At 37.0% G+C, this 15,774-nt stretch overlaps 1 protein-coding gene across 5 annotated transcripts in view; it reads left to right on the top strand.

Moving 5' to 3' along the window:
• PLA2G4A (phospholipase A2 group IVA) overlaps nucleotides 1-15,774 on the top strand; it is a 189,157-nt gene that overhangs the window by 87,412 nt on the left and 85,971 nt on the right. For all 5 annotated transcript variants that reach the window (XM_079928237.1, XM_079928236.1, XM_079928238.1 and 2 more), the window contains 2 exons: nucleotides 13,048-13,196; nucleotides 13,905-14,018. In XM_079928237.1, coding sequence (XP_079784363.1) covers nucleotides 13,048-13,196; nucleotides 13,905-14,018 — 263 coding nt within the window. The remainder of the gene's footprint in view (nucleotides 1-13,047; nucleotides 13,197-13,904; nucleotides 14,019-15,774) is intronic.

Below are 15,774 nucleotides of genomic sequence, written 5' to 3'. Positions count from 1 at the left end.
TTGCGAGAATGATGTTCCAGTGCCTGGTGGAGGAGGGTCACTGACTGGAAGGAAACCCAGCGTCCGGTGGGTGAGGGGGACTTGTAGGCCTTTTATCACAGAGATTAGGCCTGCCTTTGTAGGCAGCAAGAGTCAAAAGTGTTTCACAAAGACGACTATAGCAGCATTATGTAGAGTGGCTTTGCATATGGGAGAATAAGCAACTACGAAATTATGTGAATAGTGCAGTTGAACTGGGTAAGTGATATTTTGAGAGGAATTGAGGGGCCAGCATGTTAGAGGTGAAATAGGTAAAAGCTGGAGACAGATAGGATACAGGAACTATGAGGAAAAGAGAATGACTCTCATGTTTCTGGCTCAGGCAGCAAGAAATATGGTACCATGAAATAAAATAAGAAAGTCAGGAAAAAGAACATGTTTTTATTTTAGTTTTTTTGGTTTTGTTTTGCTTTGTTTTTCTTTTCTCTTGCATTTAGGGAAAAATTCAAAATGGATTACTTAGCAATAGATTATATATGGACATGTAATCAAGAATCTTATATTTGTCATGTTTGTACCGCTACCTCCTTGAAGCCTTGAGGAAATGAAGGAATGCATGATGGCTACCATTTAAACCTGAATATGATCAGCTTTAAAGGATCCGAGAATAATTATACTATAGGATTGATGTGTGCCATGTGACTTGAAGGGTGCACATCGAATATTCTTAAGACTATATAGGACTTCCCTGGTGGGCCAGTAGTTAGGATTCCGTGCTTCCACTGCAAGGGACACAGGTTTGATACCTGGTCGGGGAACTAAGATCCCACATGCTGCGTGGCGTGGCCAAAAAAAAAAAAAGACCATATAAATAACTGTGATGATTCCTTTTCAAATTGGTTTTGACTACATGAGCACTAAATTTTTTAAAGTGTTCATTTCCTTCTGAAACATTCTAGTGGAGATTTGTAACAGCTATGAAGAGAAAGTCTACAATTTAGTCGCAAGTTTGGGGGGAAAAAAATTAAGATACAACGAGGAAACATTTAGAGAGGTAGTTAAGGAATCAGAAAAAAAAAATGATACCCTGGGCACAAAAGAAGGAGATAATTGCACAAAGGGCATTGCATATATGCCAAATCTGATGAAAATTGAGAAAAAGCTCATTGAATTTTATATTGAAGTTATGATAGGGGCATGGTGATGGCCAGGAGCTGGTGAGGGGAGGGGGTAGATATAGGGAGATGTCCATCAAAAGGTACACACTTCCAGTTATAAGAAGAGTAAGTTCTGGGGATGTAATGTACAGCATGGTGACTATAGTTAATAATACTGTATTATATTCCTGAAATTGCTTAGAGAGTAGGTCTTTTTTTTTTTTTTTTGGTTGCATTGGGTCATCGTTGCTGTGCACGGGCCTTCTCCAGCTTCGGCGAGCAGGGGCCACTCCTCGTCGTGGTGCTCGGGCTTCTCATTGCGGTGACCTCTCTTTGTTGTGGAGCATGGGCTCTAGGCTCCTGGGCTTCAGTAATTGTGGCACTCAGGCTCAGTAGTTGTGGCTCGTGGGCTCTAGAGCACAGGCTCAGCAGTTGTGGTGCATAGGCCCAGTTGCTCCGCTGCATGTGAGATCTTCCCAGACCAGGGCTCGAACCCATGACCCCTGCATTGGCAGGTGGACTCTTAACCACTGCACCACCAGGGAAGTCCCAAGAGAATAGGTCTTAAATGTTCTCACCACAAAAAAGAAACGGCAATTATGTGAGGTGATGGAGGTGTTAACTAACTTTACTGTGGTAATCATTTGGCAGTAGGTAAGTGTATCAAATCATCATGTTGTATGCCTCACACTTATACAATGTGATATGTCAATTACATCTCACTAAAGCTACCAAAAAAAGTTACAGTAGAGAGAATAGACTGATTATGGTAACAGAATAAGGCAGAGCATAGTAGGTTAGGAATTTATAAGTGATGGGATTTAGAAGCAGTAAATATAAACTGTATTTATTTTTCCAAAAGCTTTAATGGAGGAGAGGAAAGATCTTGAGGAATTGGCAGAATTAATTAAAGTTGTATTTATTTTTTAGGATAATCAGTGTTTGTTTATATTTATTGGTTGAGAGGAAGTAGCCAGGCCCAAGCAAATATTTACAGATTAAATTTGGGGTTGGGGATAAATAAATGAGAAATCTCTGAGAGGAGGTGGAATAGTTTGAAATTGAGAGAAGAGTGTATGGAAACTTCTTCTTCTAAGACATCAGAAAAGAACTTAAGTATGAATAAATACAATTTTCAATTATAAATATACCTTTTAAATTGTGAGGTATAGGGAAGAGAAACTGGAAGAGAACATTTAATCCTCTCCTTTTGTTTTCCTAGTGAAGTGTGAACCTGAGTTGTTTTCTAAGATGAGGAATAGTGAGTAGTGACTTGAGAAAAGCAGTAAAAGTTTGAACAGCCATGTGGAGTATGGAAGTAAAAAAGAATAGGGATTAGTATATGTTTGGTCAGGTTAACAGTTAAATGGTCATTGGACTATGCTGAAGTAACTAATAGCAGAGCATTCGTTTCTCCTAAGATCAATTTAGAAAACACAGATTAAATTAAGTTTTAAAAATGTCTGAAGGATTGAAAATCTGCCGAGTCAACTGGGATTTGAGGGACCAGGATCTCAGAGAGGAGAGAAGTCATTGAAGTAGGCCCAGTATTCTGCAAGCCACTTTCCTCTCAATCCACTGTGGAATCTAGGTGGATTTGGGGGCGATGGGGATGCGAGACGTGGCCAAGCAGTGAAGAGTCAGGGAATCTACTAGAGCTTTGGCAATCTCAAAGGACTTGGGGACATAAAAACTGGATTTCAGAACCAAGTCAGTTAGAATTTGAGGGACAAGAACCCTGAGAGAAGGGAAGCCTAGAGAAGCTTGCAAGTCAGTGCCTTCACCATGTGCAGGAGACAAATTCGTAACCTGTGCAGGGCAACAGACTAAGAAGCAAACGTAAAATACAAGAAAAGCAAAGAAGAGTTATTGGCAGTCTCACACTGCTAAGAGGGGAAAAAATTGGGTATCAGAACTGCCAAATAAAAGGGGCCTAGAAAACACCCCAGACTCTCAGTTGAAAAGCTTTGGGTGGGAGTGAATAAGAAGTAGACTAAATTTTACAAAGATTTAAGTCAATTCAATTTTTGATTAAACTGAGTAGATCCATCCCATTCACACTGCCTGCCGGAGAATAAGATGGGTCCTCTGAGAAGGTAGGTCTAGCTCTGGAACAATTTTTCATGAAAAGTTCTGGCATTCAGTCAAGAATTGCCAGGTAGACCCAAAAAGTAAGATCAAGAAAAATAAATAGATTCCCCAAGTATTGGATATGGACTTTAAAATAACTAAGATTAATATGTTCAAGAAAATAGGTGGCAAGGTGGAGAATTTTACCAGGGAACCAGTTATATAGAAAAGAAGCAAATGGAAAATTTGGAATTAAAAACACAATAAGTGAAAATTGAAACTCAGTAGATGGGTTTGCCATAGTTTGGAGACAGTTGAAGAGAGGGAATTGGTAAACTAAATAGGTCAGTAGAAAGTATCCAGACTCAAATACAGAGAACAAAAAATGAAATAAAATATAGAATTAAAGCATAAGGAATATCTGGGCAAAATTTAAATAAAACACTGGGGAAGAGAAGGAGATTGGGGCAGAAGTAATATTTGAAGAGATAATGGCTGAGAATTTTCTGTAACTGATAAAAATGTTGTGTTATTAACTTAAGGATAAATACAAAAAATACTAATATTGTGCATATTGCAGTAAAACTGCTGAAAACTAAAGACAAAGAAAAAAAATCCTAAAAGCATCGAGGAAAAACAATATATTCAACAAAGCAAAAGACTGAAAGTAAATTCCTCACCAGAACAGATAGAAGCCATAAGATAACAGAATGACATTTTTGAAGTGCTGAAATAAAATAACTGTCAAAATTATTCTGAAGAAGTTGAAAAAAGTTAGAGGACTTATACTACCTGATGTCAAGATTTATTATAAAACTCTGATAATTAAGACAGTGTGGAATTGGTGCAAGCTTAAATGAATAAACCAGAAAGTCTGGAAGTCCAGAAACAGACGTATATGACTACTTGATTAACAAAATGTTTATATTGTAGTATTAGGGTTAAAGACAGCATTTCCAATAAATGACGCCGAGTTTACTGGTTTTATATATATATATATATATATATAAGTACATATATATATGTACTTATATATTTATATAAAGAATCTTCACACCTATCTCACACTTTACACAGAAATTAATTCTAATTGCATTTTAGATATAAAGGTAAACAGTAAAGCAAAGGAGATTTTTTGGAGAAGTCAGTGCAGACAATTTTATGACATTGGAATAGCTAAAGTTTTCTTAAACAAAAGGAAAAAAAGCATGAGTCATAAGGAAACAGGTGGATACACTGGACTATATTAAAATTAGGCATTTCTTTTTATCAAAAATGTCATAAAAGTGGTGAAAAGATAAACCTCAGATTGGGAAAATATATTTGTAATATATGTGTCTGTCAAAGGACTCATATCCAGAATATGTAAAGCACTCTATAAATCAATTAAAAAACAGGCAATCTAACAGAAAAAAAAAATGGACAAAAGACTTGAGTATGCCTTTCACTCAAGAGACTATCCAATAAAACACATAAAGAAATATACAACCTCATATAGTCATCCAAGATGTGTGAATTAAATCCATACTGAGATACCGTTACATATTCACCAGATGTTTAAATTACAAAACTGACTATTACATGTTAAGAATGATTGCTGCCATGTAAATATTAACATCAGGGTGTACAATAGCATAATAATTCCATGTCCAAGTAATTCCATTCTTAGGAATTTCACAACAGAAACGTAAACATGTGTGCAACAAATGCCGTGTACAAGAATGCTCATAGCAGCACCATTAGTAATAGCCCAAACTAGAAACAATCCATATGTCCACTAAAATGGATAAATGTTTTATGGAATGCTCATACAGTGAAACAGTTTACATTAATAATTAATGAATGTGTTATTCTGCACATGCCAACATGGATGAATCTTACAAACTTAATGGTGAGCAGAATAAGCCAGACCCGGGAGTATATACGATTCTTGGTTCTATTTATATAAAGATAAAAAACAGGTAGAAATATTATTTGGTGGTAGAAGGTAGGGTAGTGGTCACCCTTCTGGAGGGAGGTGAGGAAGGCCTCTGGAGTGCTGGCAATGTTCTATATCTTGATCTGGGTGGTGGTATCCTGGGTGAGTTCATTTTATGAAAATTCAACAAACTATGGTTACAATCATCTGATTTTTCTGCATGTATCTTATCCTTCAATAAAAATGTTACATTCAGGAAAGAACTAAACTGTTATTGAAATTCATACGTTTATAGTGAGGCTAACCATCACTTTCCTAGGGTTTATACCAGCAGCTCTGCTGGCATAGGGCAGGGATAGTGAAGAAGTTGGCAGTCATAAAACATTTAAGTTTTTCAGCCTTTATGTTTAAAAGCTTTAAGTTCACCGTGTAATTATCATTATCACTAAATCATAAACATTTAAAGGAGTGATCACATTGGAAAATAGTATTCAGAGGCATTCTTTCAACAAATTATCATTTAATTTTGGGTCTTACTATGGCATGCTTACTTTGGTGATAATGAAGCAGAACACTTGAATATCAGTCCATCACCTCGAATAGATTGCTAACTCACGCACCCACACATACTTTATTCTTGGTTTTGTTTTCATGTGGTCACTTGAAAATGTATTTAATGGCTTAAGAGAAACAGACGTGAATTACTGGATTGTGCTGAATATAGTCCATGGGCAGAATATCCACGACGAAGTATGTTGACTTCTCAATGCCGAAACGTTTCTACTTTTCTGTGGGTGTTATTATACCATTGTTCTGTATTTGATTGTCATAATATACTTTAAATCCCGTTTTTCAAACTTGTGTGCATAAATATCGTTCTGGTCAAGTTGTTAAAAGTGCAGATTTCCAAGCCCTCGCAGAAGACTGAAAATGCAAGGTGTCTACATTTTTAACACTCCAGATGATACTGTGAAGATACTCTAGTGGACTGTGTTTTGGAAAACACTGCTTTATGCTCACCATCAGTGGACCATAGCTATTCAGAATAGGATATTTTGACTGTGGATTTGGGAGGACTTTTCCTTTGGGTTTTGTTTTTGCTGTATGTTACATGAATTGTAACAGGTTATGGGTCATCTTTATTTGAAGCAAAGGGTTTAAGTTGCTACTGAGCAAAATGGATATGAGAAAGCAAATGGAGCATATTTAAAATCGAACTTGGAGTTTAGAAGCTGCCACCAGCTCCTGTGATGAATCATATAATATATTACTCAGACAAAGCCAAAATGACAGATGGACCTGTTATGACTTTAGGCGGGCACTCCTTCAACTACTGAAATTTATAAGGAGTTTTATAACCCGGGAACTCTGAAGCTATTTGTGGTGCCTGTAGTTTCATGTCTACACGCATCAGCTCTGTATCCCACACCCCCAACGTTTTTGTTAGTCAAGATTTAGATAAAAGGGTAAGATGTAAGTCTTTACCCACACGTTATATCTTTACCTTACCACCTGTTTTCGCTGGAGCTAATCAAGGGGAAGCTGAATCAGTGACTCAACACCCAGTTACCCTATAGGCATTAATTCCCAAAGGCATGAAATAAGTACAAAGGCGAGGAAAAAAAAATTCTTTTCCTGTGTTTGACTTTTTTTTTTTTCCCCTCAATGCATTTCTAGGAACTTCTCTAAAGCATCGGGCTAAGTTTTGCTGTCAAAATGGACTGCTTCCCCCTTTCAAAGGTTCCACGCGCTACCATGCCAATGAAGATTATAGATATGTTTTAAAAAAAACTGAGCAGAGATATGTGATTATCTTAATCCAATTTTAAAATAGCTTCTTAAAACTTCTTTTCATCCTGTGGTGTCTACCACTGCTACAGCTGTTTCTTAACTTGCAAAGATTAGCAATGATGCAGATTGCAGTATCACAGTTTACAGCTGTCAGTGGTTTCCCGCTGTTTAGCACGCTTTGGTGTCTCATGAATGAAGCAAGAGGAGAAACTAGAAAAACCACCAGTCTTGAGAAAAATTTTAGAGTATTGACTTTTTTTAAAGTAAAAATAAGAATCTAAAATGACAGCTTTGAACTGGATTCCAAATTTTAAAAGAAGTCTGTTGATGTTTTGACATATAAACATAGGGTTGGCATCTTGCTGTATGGTAATTTCTTTATTATTTTGTCAGTTAGAATTTGGAAAAGCATATGACCCACCGAGAGTCCAAAATGGCTGAGAAGATGGTAATATCGCTGGTTGACTTATACCACTTCAGTTTGCTGCATTCTGTCCCTATCTGGTTCCTCCCAAGGAACTTTACTTTCTACTTTCTCTTTCTTGTTTGACCCAAGAAAACCTGTCCTTCCTCTTGTTCAAAGATTCAAATGAAGATTAAGCCTCAAAAGGCCATTTCTCCACCTACAACTTGACTTTATATGTGTGTAATAACCTGGGTGACTGAGTTATTAGTCATTGGTGGAGTGTATCTGCTTGTCTTCCATTTACTCTTGCCTCTAAAATTAGACTATTAGCATTTGACTCACTTCCATATTTCAAATCTGCACTTTTGTGTTTGGCTCCCTATCCAAGCCAAGCCAAACTGCTTTTTTTTTTTTTCTTTTTTTGACACAATTAAAAAAGGCTGTGTATTCATAAACTTGCAGCAAGTGAACCTATTTGCTGTGTTTTGGCAAGACTTCCAAGGTGTTAGAAGAGCGAGTGTAAGTGCTATAGATTAAAAAGAGGAATTCCTGAGAAAATCAGTGATCTGCAAGCGTTCTATTAAGGTGAGATTTTTGGAAATGATCTTTGGTCCTTAGATACATTTGGTAGTCTTTGGATGCAAAGGTATAAACAAGCAAGTTAGAATATTTCAATAGAGGAAGGATTGTTCTGAGTTAGAGGCAAGGGCTTTTTGTGGTGGGCCATTTTTTGGAACAAGTAGGAGTCCATGGGATGCTTTTTTGTGCAAACTGTCATAATGGTCCTTAAAGGGGTGGTTCCCAGGGCAGGCAGTTCCTCAGAACAAAAAAATTCCAGCTTCCACACTCACCAGCTGTGTGATCCAAGTCAAGTAACATAGATGTGCTGGCCAAACTGCTTCTTGATGGGCAGTTCCCGGCATAGTAGGCATCCAAATATTTGTTGAATGAATGAATGATGTTTACCGTCTGCATGCTTCTCCTTCCTGGCACACTTTTTGTTTTCTAGATTAGCTTTTGCTTGGTTTGTGTTTTCTAATATTTGGGGGAAAACATATAAAAGAGCATTAACCCCATAAGAAAGAACCAGGCTTATGAGATGAGGAAGGGCTACATTTTTATTTTTCTACATTTAATGTGAAGTACCATTGAATATTCTCTTTGAAAGCACATATCTACCTCCATTCAAAAAAGGAAAAATATTTTCTTTATAGTCTTCTACTACCTGATATTCTAAACATGTAGTTATATTTGTGGTTTGCAACCCTGAGTACTGGAGACGTGGCAGAAACATGGTTAAGGAAAAGGAACAGTCATCTCTTGGTTGAGAAGTGAGTTGAGTCCCCTTGTAGCATGTCCTTCCCTTCTTTGGCCCATTTCCTCTTGCCATCCTTCCTGCCAAGTCTTTTGTTTTCTAATTTGTCTTCCATGGTCCCATTGAGAGAGAAAAGCATTGAGTTAGAAATTGCTATATGTAAATGTATCAAACCAACACATTGTATAGCTTACACTTACATGATGTTATATATCAATTATATCTCAATATGAAGAAATAAATAAATGAAATGGGAATAACTAGCTATTTCCTCCTAAAATAAAATATCAAAAGTGTGAACAGAACATGACCTACATCAGATCAACTAGAATAATTGTTGAAAAATGCAGATCCCTAGTCCCATTACAGATCTCCTGATTATGGGTCTTATGGGATGTGGGTCAAGGGTCTGTATTTTTAATCAGAACCCTAGGCATTTATCTTTTTTCTTCTCTTTTCTTCTCTTTCCTTTCCTTTTCTTTTTTCTTTCTTTCCCCCTTCCTTCCTTCCTTCCTTTCTTTCTTGTAGGTTTATTTAGAGAGATACACATTCCATAGACACAATAAGGTCTGTCTCAAAAGGTGAGAAGGGCCTTGGAGGAAAACACACTCCACAGACAGAGTGTGGGCCATCTCAGAAGGCGAGAGGCCCTGAAATGTGTGGTGGTTAATTTTCCCTAGGCATTTACCTTGCACTCTCACTTTTGAGACTCCCCTGCCCTTGACCAATGATGCATAAGCTGCAAGTGGAAAAATTAACTAAAAGGCAATCCCAAATGCTAATACCTCATTTGTAGATTTTCCCACTTAACAATAAAAAAGCCCACTTAAAAAATCTGATGACCACATAGAAGAGCTGTGAAGGACATTGATTACATTATTTGACCATAACTACTGTGAAAGGACAAAGTATATTTTTTAAATTATTTTTTTAAAAACTATTCTTTGAAAGACAATCATTTAAGGACTATTATTTTTGCTTTTCCTTTGTTTTCAATTTTTGTATCTTTTTTTATGAACCTCTGCACCTCTCTCTCTTCCTCTCTTTCCATCCTTACCCCTTCCCTCCTCTTTTCTTCCTGCTTATCGCCCTTCCTCTTCTTCTCCAAAGCTCTTTTCCACCTCCTCTTTCCATAACAAGCCATACCTATGATCCCATCTTTAGCACTTAGGAGCATGATGTCATTGAGAGGATGATTGTTGCAGTCCCATCTTGCTCTGATACTTATAGCTGTGTGATATTGGACAGATTGCTTAACATCTCTCAGTTCTTGTTGCCTCAACACTAAAAGTACTTACCTTATAGTGCTCTTGTGAGATTAGAATGAGACTCATGTATGTGAAGTGCTCAACAGAGATCCTATCAGGCATCACTTGATGGTTGGTTTTTGTGGTTATGAGTTGTAATGGCCACATGGGAAAGGATGAGTTAAAGAGAAAAGTCGAGTCCTTAAGTGAGGAGACCTTAAATATTGTGATAGTTGTTAGGTTCTGAAGATATAAAGATGAGTAAGACTTGGTTCCTAACCTCAAGTTGTTGACAGTCTTGTAGGAAAAGATAGATAGATGTGTAGTTTCCTTTATAAAATATAGTATGTGCAATGCTGTCAGATGAAGGATTCAAAGGAGCCATTAAAAGGGAGTGAAGCAAGTCAGAAAGAGAAAAACAAATACTGTATGCTAAAGCGCATATATGGAATCTTAAAAAAAAAAAAGATACTGATGAACCTAGTTGCAGGGCAGGAATAAAGAGTAGACATAGAGAATGGACTCGATGACATGGGGTGGGAGGGTGAAGCTGGGGCGAAGTGAGAGTAGCATCGACATATATACACTACCGAATGTAAAATAGTTGGCTGGTGGGAAGCAGCAGCAGAGCACAGGGAGATCGGCTCGGTGCTTTGCCATGACCTAGAGGGGTGGGATAGGGAGGATGGGAGGGAGGTTCAAGAGGGAGGGGATAACGGGACATGTGTATGCATATGGCTGATTCGCTTTGTTGTGCAACAGAAACTAACACGGTATTGTGAAGACATTATACTCAAATAAAGATCTATTAACAAAAAAGGGGGAGTAATATTTCCACATTCAGGGTCAGTTGCCTTGTTGTTAAGTATATGTATAGTGGGAGGAAATTTAAATAGTTCCATTATTTGCAGTTGTTCCTTTCTATTTAAAATGGCACCCAGACAGTATGGTACTGGCACAAAAACAGAAAGATAGATCAATGGAACAGGATAGAAAGCCCAGAGATAAACCCATGCACATATGGTCACCTTATCTTTGATAAAGGAGGCAAGAATATACAGTGGAGAAAAGACAGCCTCTTCAATAAGTGGTGCTGGGAAAACTGGACAGGTACATTTAAAAGTATGAAATTAGAACACTCCCTAACACCATACACAAAAATAACTCAAAATGGATTAAAGACCTAAATGTAAGGCCAGACACTATCAAACTCTTAGAGGAAAACATAGGCAGAACACTCCATGACATAAATCATAGCAAGATCCTTTCTGACCCACCTCCTACAGAAATGGAAATAAAAACAAAAATAAACAAATGGGACCTAATGAAACTTCAAAGCTTTTGCACAGCAAAGGAAACCATAAACAAGATGAAAAGACAACCCTCAGTTTGGGAGAAAATATTTGCAAATGAAGCAAGTGACAAAGGATTAATCTCCAAAATTTATAAGCAGCTTATGCAGCTCAATATCAAAAAAACGAACAACCCAATCCAAAAATGGGCAGAAGACCTAAATAGACATTTCTCCAAAGAAGATATACAGATTGCCAACAAACACATGAAAGAATGCTCAACATCATTAATCATTAGAGAAATGCAAATCAAAATTACAATGAGATATCATCTCACACTGGTCAGAATGGCCATCATCAAAAAATATAGAAACAATAAATGCTGGAGAGGGTGTGGAGAAAAGGGAACACTCTTGCACTGTTGGTGGGAATGTAAACTGATACAGCCACTATGGAGAACAGTATGGAGGTTCCTGAAAAAACTAAAAATAGAACTAACATATGACCCTGCAATCCCACTACTGGGCATATACACTAAGGAAACCATAATTCAAGAAGAGTCATGTACCAAAATGTTCATTGCAGCTCTATTTACAATAGCCAGGACATGGAAGCAACTTAAGTGTCCATCAACAGATGAATGGATAAAGAAGATGTGGCACATATATACAATGGAATATTACTCAGCCATAAAAAGAAATGAAATTGAGTTATTTGTAGTGAGGTGGATGGACCTAGAGTCTGTCATACAGAGTGAAGTAAGTCAGAATGAAAAAGACAAATACCGTATGCTAACACATATATATGGAATTTAAGAAGAAAAAAAATGTCATGAAGAACCTAGGGGTAAGACAGGAATAAAGACACAGACCTACTGGAGAACGGACTTGAGGATATGGGGAGGGGGAAGGGTGAGCTGTGACAGGGCGAGAGAGAGGCATGGACATATATACACTACCAAACGTAAAATAGATAGCTAGTGGGAAGCAGCCGCATAGCATAGGGAGATCAGCTCGGTGCTTTGTGACCACCTAGAGGGGTGGGATAAAGAGGGTGGGAGGGAGGGAGACGCAAGAGGGAAGAGATATGGGAACATATGTATATGTATAACTGATTCACTTTGTTATAAAACAGAAACTAACACACCATTGTAAAGCAATTATACTCCAATAAAGATGTTTAAAATAAATAATAAATAAAATGGCACCCATATCATGCCCTCAGGGGGTCTTTATGTGTAACAGAAAAAGCTGTCACTTCCTTGAGATGCCCACTTCGATCTTATTGAATACCACCATAATAAATAGAGAAATATATTTTGGCTACTAATGTAAATGCCTCCCTTTAGAGTTCTTCAGTGCACAACCTGTACAACCATATAAGGCAGCCTTATAACTACAAGCAATACTTATGCCACACCAACTTTCATTATTTTGTTTGGCAAATAACATAGTAGGTTAATTTTTTTTCTAATATAAACAATCATGATGATCCTGAACTCATGATCTTGTTGCCATAGTAGTCCTGGGGTGAAGGTTACGCTGTGGTTAGCTGAGTGAGATTGTTATCATTGTCTAGCAGTTGGACTGAGTTGTTGATTGCAGTGACCGTGCCCTCTAGGTGGACAGAGGAATTTTGTATAAAGTACCAAATAAATGATTCCCTCTCACAGGACTGTTGGGAAGTGCAGGGACATAATATGTAAACAGTATATAACCTATGACGTTCTTCTATTATATATCATTTGTTTCAGACATTTTGAATATGTTATTGCAGATTCATTGAAAATAATCTGATAACACATATTAATTAAAACAAATTAGGAATTAATCACATTTTTGCCCCCTTCTCATTTGTGTTTACTGTCTATAGTTGACACTCCAGACCCCTATGTGGAACTTTTCATCTCCTCAACCCCTGACAGCAGGAAGAGAACGAAACACTTCAATAATGACATAAACCCTGTGTGGAATGAGACCTTTGAATTTATTTTGGATCCTAATCAGGACAATGTTTTGGAGGTAAGTGAGTCATTTGGGGACAGTGAGGTGGCCACCATCATGTTGAGGTTGATGCTTGAGTTTGTCCCCTCACTGCCTTCATTCTTCTCAGTTTGATGTAGTTGGAGTCCAGCTGTGCAGTATATGGTAGATGAGCTTCTAGCTACTGCACATCAAGCTATGTGAGTGTCCAGTGGGAAATACAGGAGTTAGGTGGGGCTGGGAAGAATCTGTTATCCTCCTCATGTGCTTTGGAGAAAATATTCGTTCTGTTAGAAAGAGGAGGATCCAAGTACAATAGAATAAAAATATTGTCAATTGATTAGGACTTTAAAATAAATTAACTTTATTAGCTTAAAGTTCAAATAATTAGCTTTAAAATAAGTTCACATAGATCTTTTCCAAAATAGTTGCATAGATTTTCTACATTAATTTCTTTCTCATATTCCAAAAATAGCATTTCCCCAGAGAGGGGATAAAGTTTCATTTTTCAAAGTATGATAGTGTCAATCAAGAAAGTGAAAAATTAATTATTATGTTAGAAGCAAATGTGGCATTCAGAAACAAAAGACAAAGTATTGTTACCAGTTGAATATTGAGGATTTCAAATGACTGTTAAATATCACTTGAGAATTTTCATTTTTTAAGTGTGATGGAGATTATAGATATAATTTCCAAAGATTCCAGAAAAATTTGATACCTCTGCTCTCTACCTTTTACTCTCTATAGATCACGTTGATGGATGCCAATTACGTCATGGATGAAACGCTCGGGACAGCAATATTTCCCATATCTTCTATGAAAGTGGGAGAGAAGAAAGAGGTTCCTTTTATTTTCAACCAAGTAAGCAGCACAACGAATTATTTTTCAACCTTATGTGAGATAAAATCTATTTAACCTGGAAAGTTGGAGTTTAATGTTTGGAAATCCTTCCTTCGCAGTCTTTCTTCCTTCCTTCCTTCCTTCCTTTCTTTCTTTCTTTCTTTTCTTTCTTTCTTTCTTTCTTTCTTAAGTTTGCTGCATTTCTGAAATTTCAATAATTTATTTAAGATTAATAAAACCCTAGAGAAATTATTTATACAGAGCAAACATTGGATTCTGAATTTTACAGGAAACTAGTGTAGTAGTTTATAGCGAGAAATGTAAGCAACTGGTAGACCAGGATTCAGAAAGCTGGTTAATGTATTAATTTCTTCTTTTGGGGAACAGCTTGGTGTTTTTGTTCCTTGGGATGATTTTCAAATCTTCCCCTCACCCACATCTCCTTATCCCTTAACTCCTACCTCCTTTCCTAACTGTTAGCATCCCATATGACCTCTTCCTGAACCCCCATGATAATTACGTGTTGTTCATTGGGACCGAATCATTTAAACTGTGCAAACTCAAATCCTGGTCAGGAAACTGGAATACTGGTTATGCATGCCTAATTACAGACCTAATACATAGTTTATATTTATTCCATGAGTATATACCTATTTAGAAACTGACTTAAGCCCAAAGGACCCTGACCAGTTCATGTAATCAGAGTGACCCAGTTGCCTTGAGGACACTCCAGTCACATACTCCCTGCTGATACCTTTAGCTGCTCCAGGAAGCATGTCTTCTATATGTTTTCTACCCAGTGCTAAGAGATACACTGCCCACATTTCTGTTTACCTCTTTTAAAGTTATTTCATTCATTCATTCTTTCAAACGTTTATTGGAGTCTACCAAGCATTGTGTTGTGTTCAAGGCACATAAAGAAGAATATGGTACAGGAAGCTCTTCCCTTGATTATCTTCATCTGGGGTGGAGGAGAGGTAGGGATTGGAAAAGGAAGTGAACGTAGGGAGATCCGTTTGATGAAAAGAAACCACTACACAGTAAGAGAAGTATCAATGAGGTGTGTTCAGAGTGCAGGGGGAAGACAGAATAAAGAAAGATTATGTTGTGAGAGGAGGCCAGAGATGGCTCCCTGTCAGTAGATGATTTTGAGCAGGTCCAACAGTGAGCATAGTGGTTAATACCTTGTCATTTGAAGCTAGGTTGTTTGGTGTTTAAATCCCAGCTCTGTTTCTTACCATTTGTTTCATCCTGGGGAAATCACTTAGTTCCTCTGAATCTCAATTTGCTCATCTGTAAAGTGGAGATTATATCTCATAGGAGGATCATTATGATTACATGAGTTAGTTATATTTATATATAATATATCCATATAATTATAGATTATAATGTAGATTACATTTAAATACATTTAGATATCATTATTTAATTATGATTTGTATAATTTTATATAAACTATGATTATATATTACTTAGTTTATTAAGTATATAACATTACATATAAAATATTTAACAATAATTGATTCTAGTAATATATATAATACTCACATAGATGTATCTGTACATACATATAATGCTTATTGCCTGGTACATATTAAGCAGTGTATAAATGTTTGTGAAGAACAGAATTTCAGTAGGCAGAGAAGCAGTTATGAGCATTCTAGTTTCTAGGAGAAACTGCAAAGGCATGGAGTTTTGAAAGAATAAAACAAGCTGGGGCATGACAAGTTACATGGCTTGGCAAGTAGGTGTTGGTGAGCAGTGGGATAGAGAGTTA

Source organism: Stenella coeruleoalba, assembly GCF_951394435.1.
Source record: "Stenella coeruleoalba genome assembly, chromosome: 1".
Classification (NCBI taxonomy): Eukaryota; Metazoa; Chordata; class Mammalia; order Artiodactyla; family Delphinidae; genus Stenella; species Stenella coeruleoalba.
The sequence above is the reverse complement of the archived record's forward strand: the minus strand, read 5'-3'. Positions and strand labels throughout refer to the sequence as shown.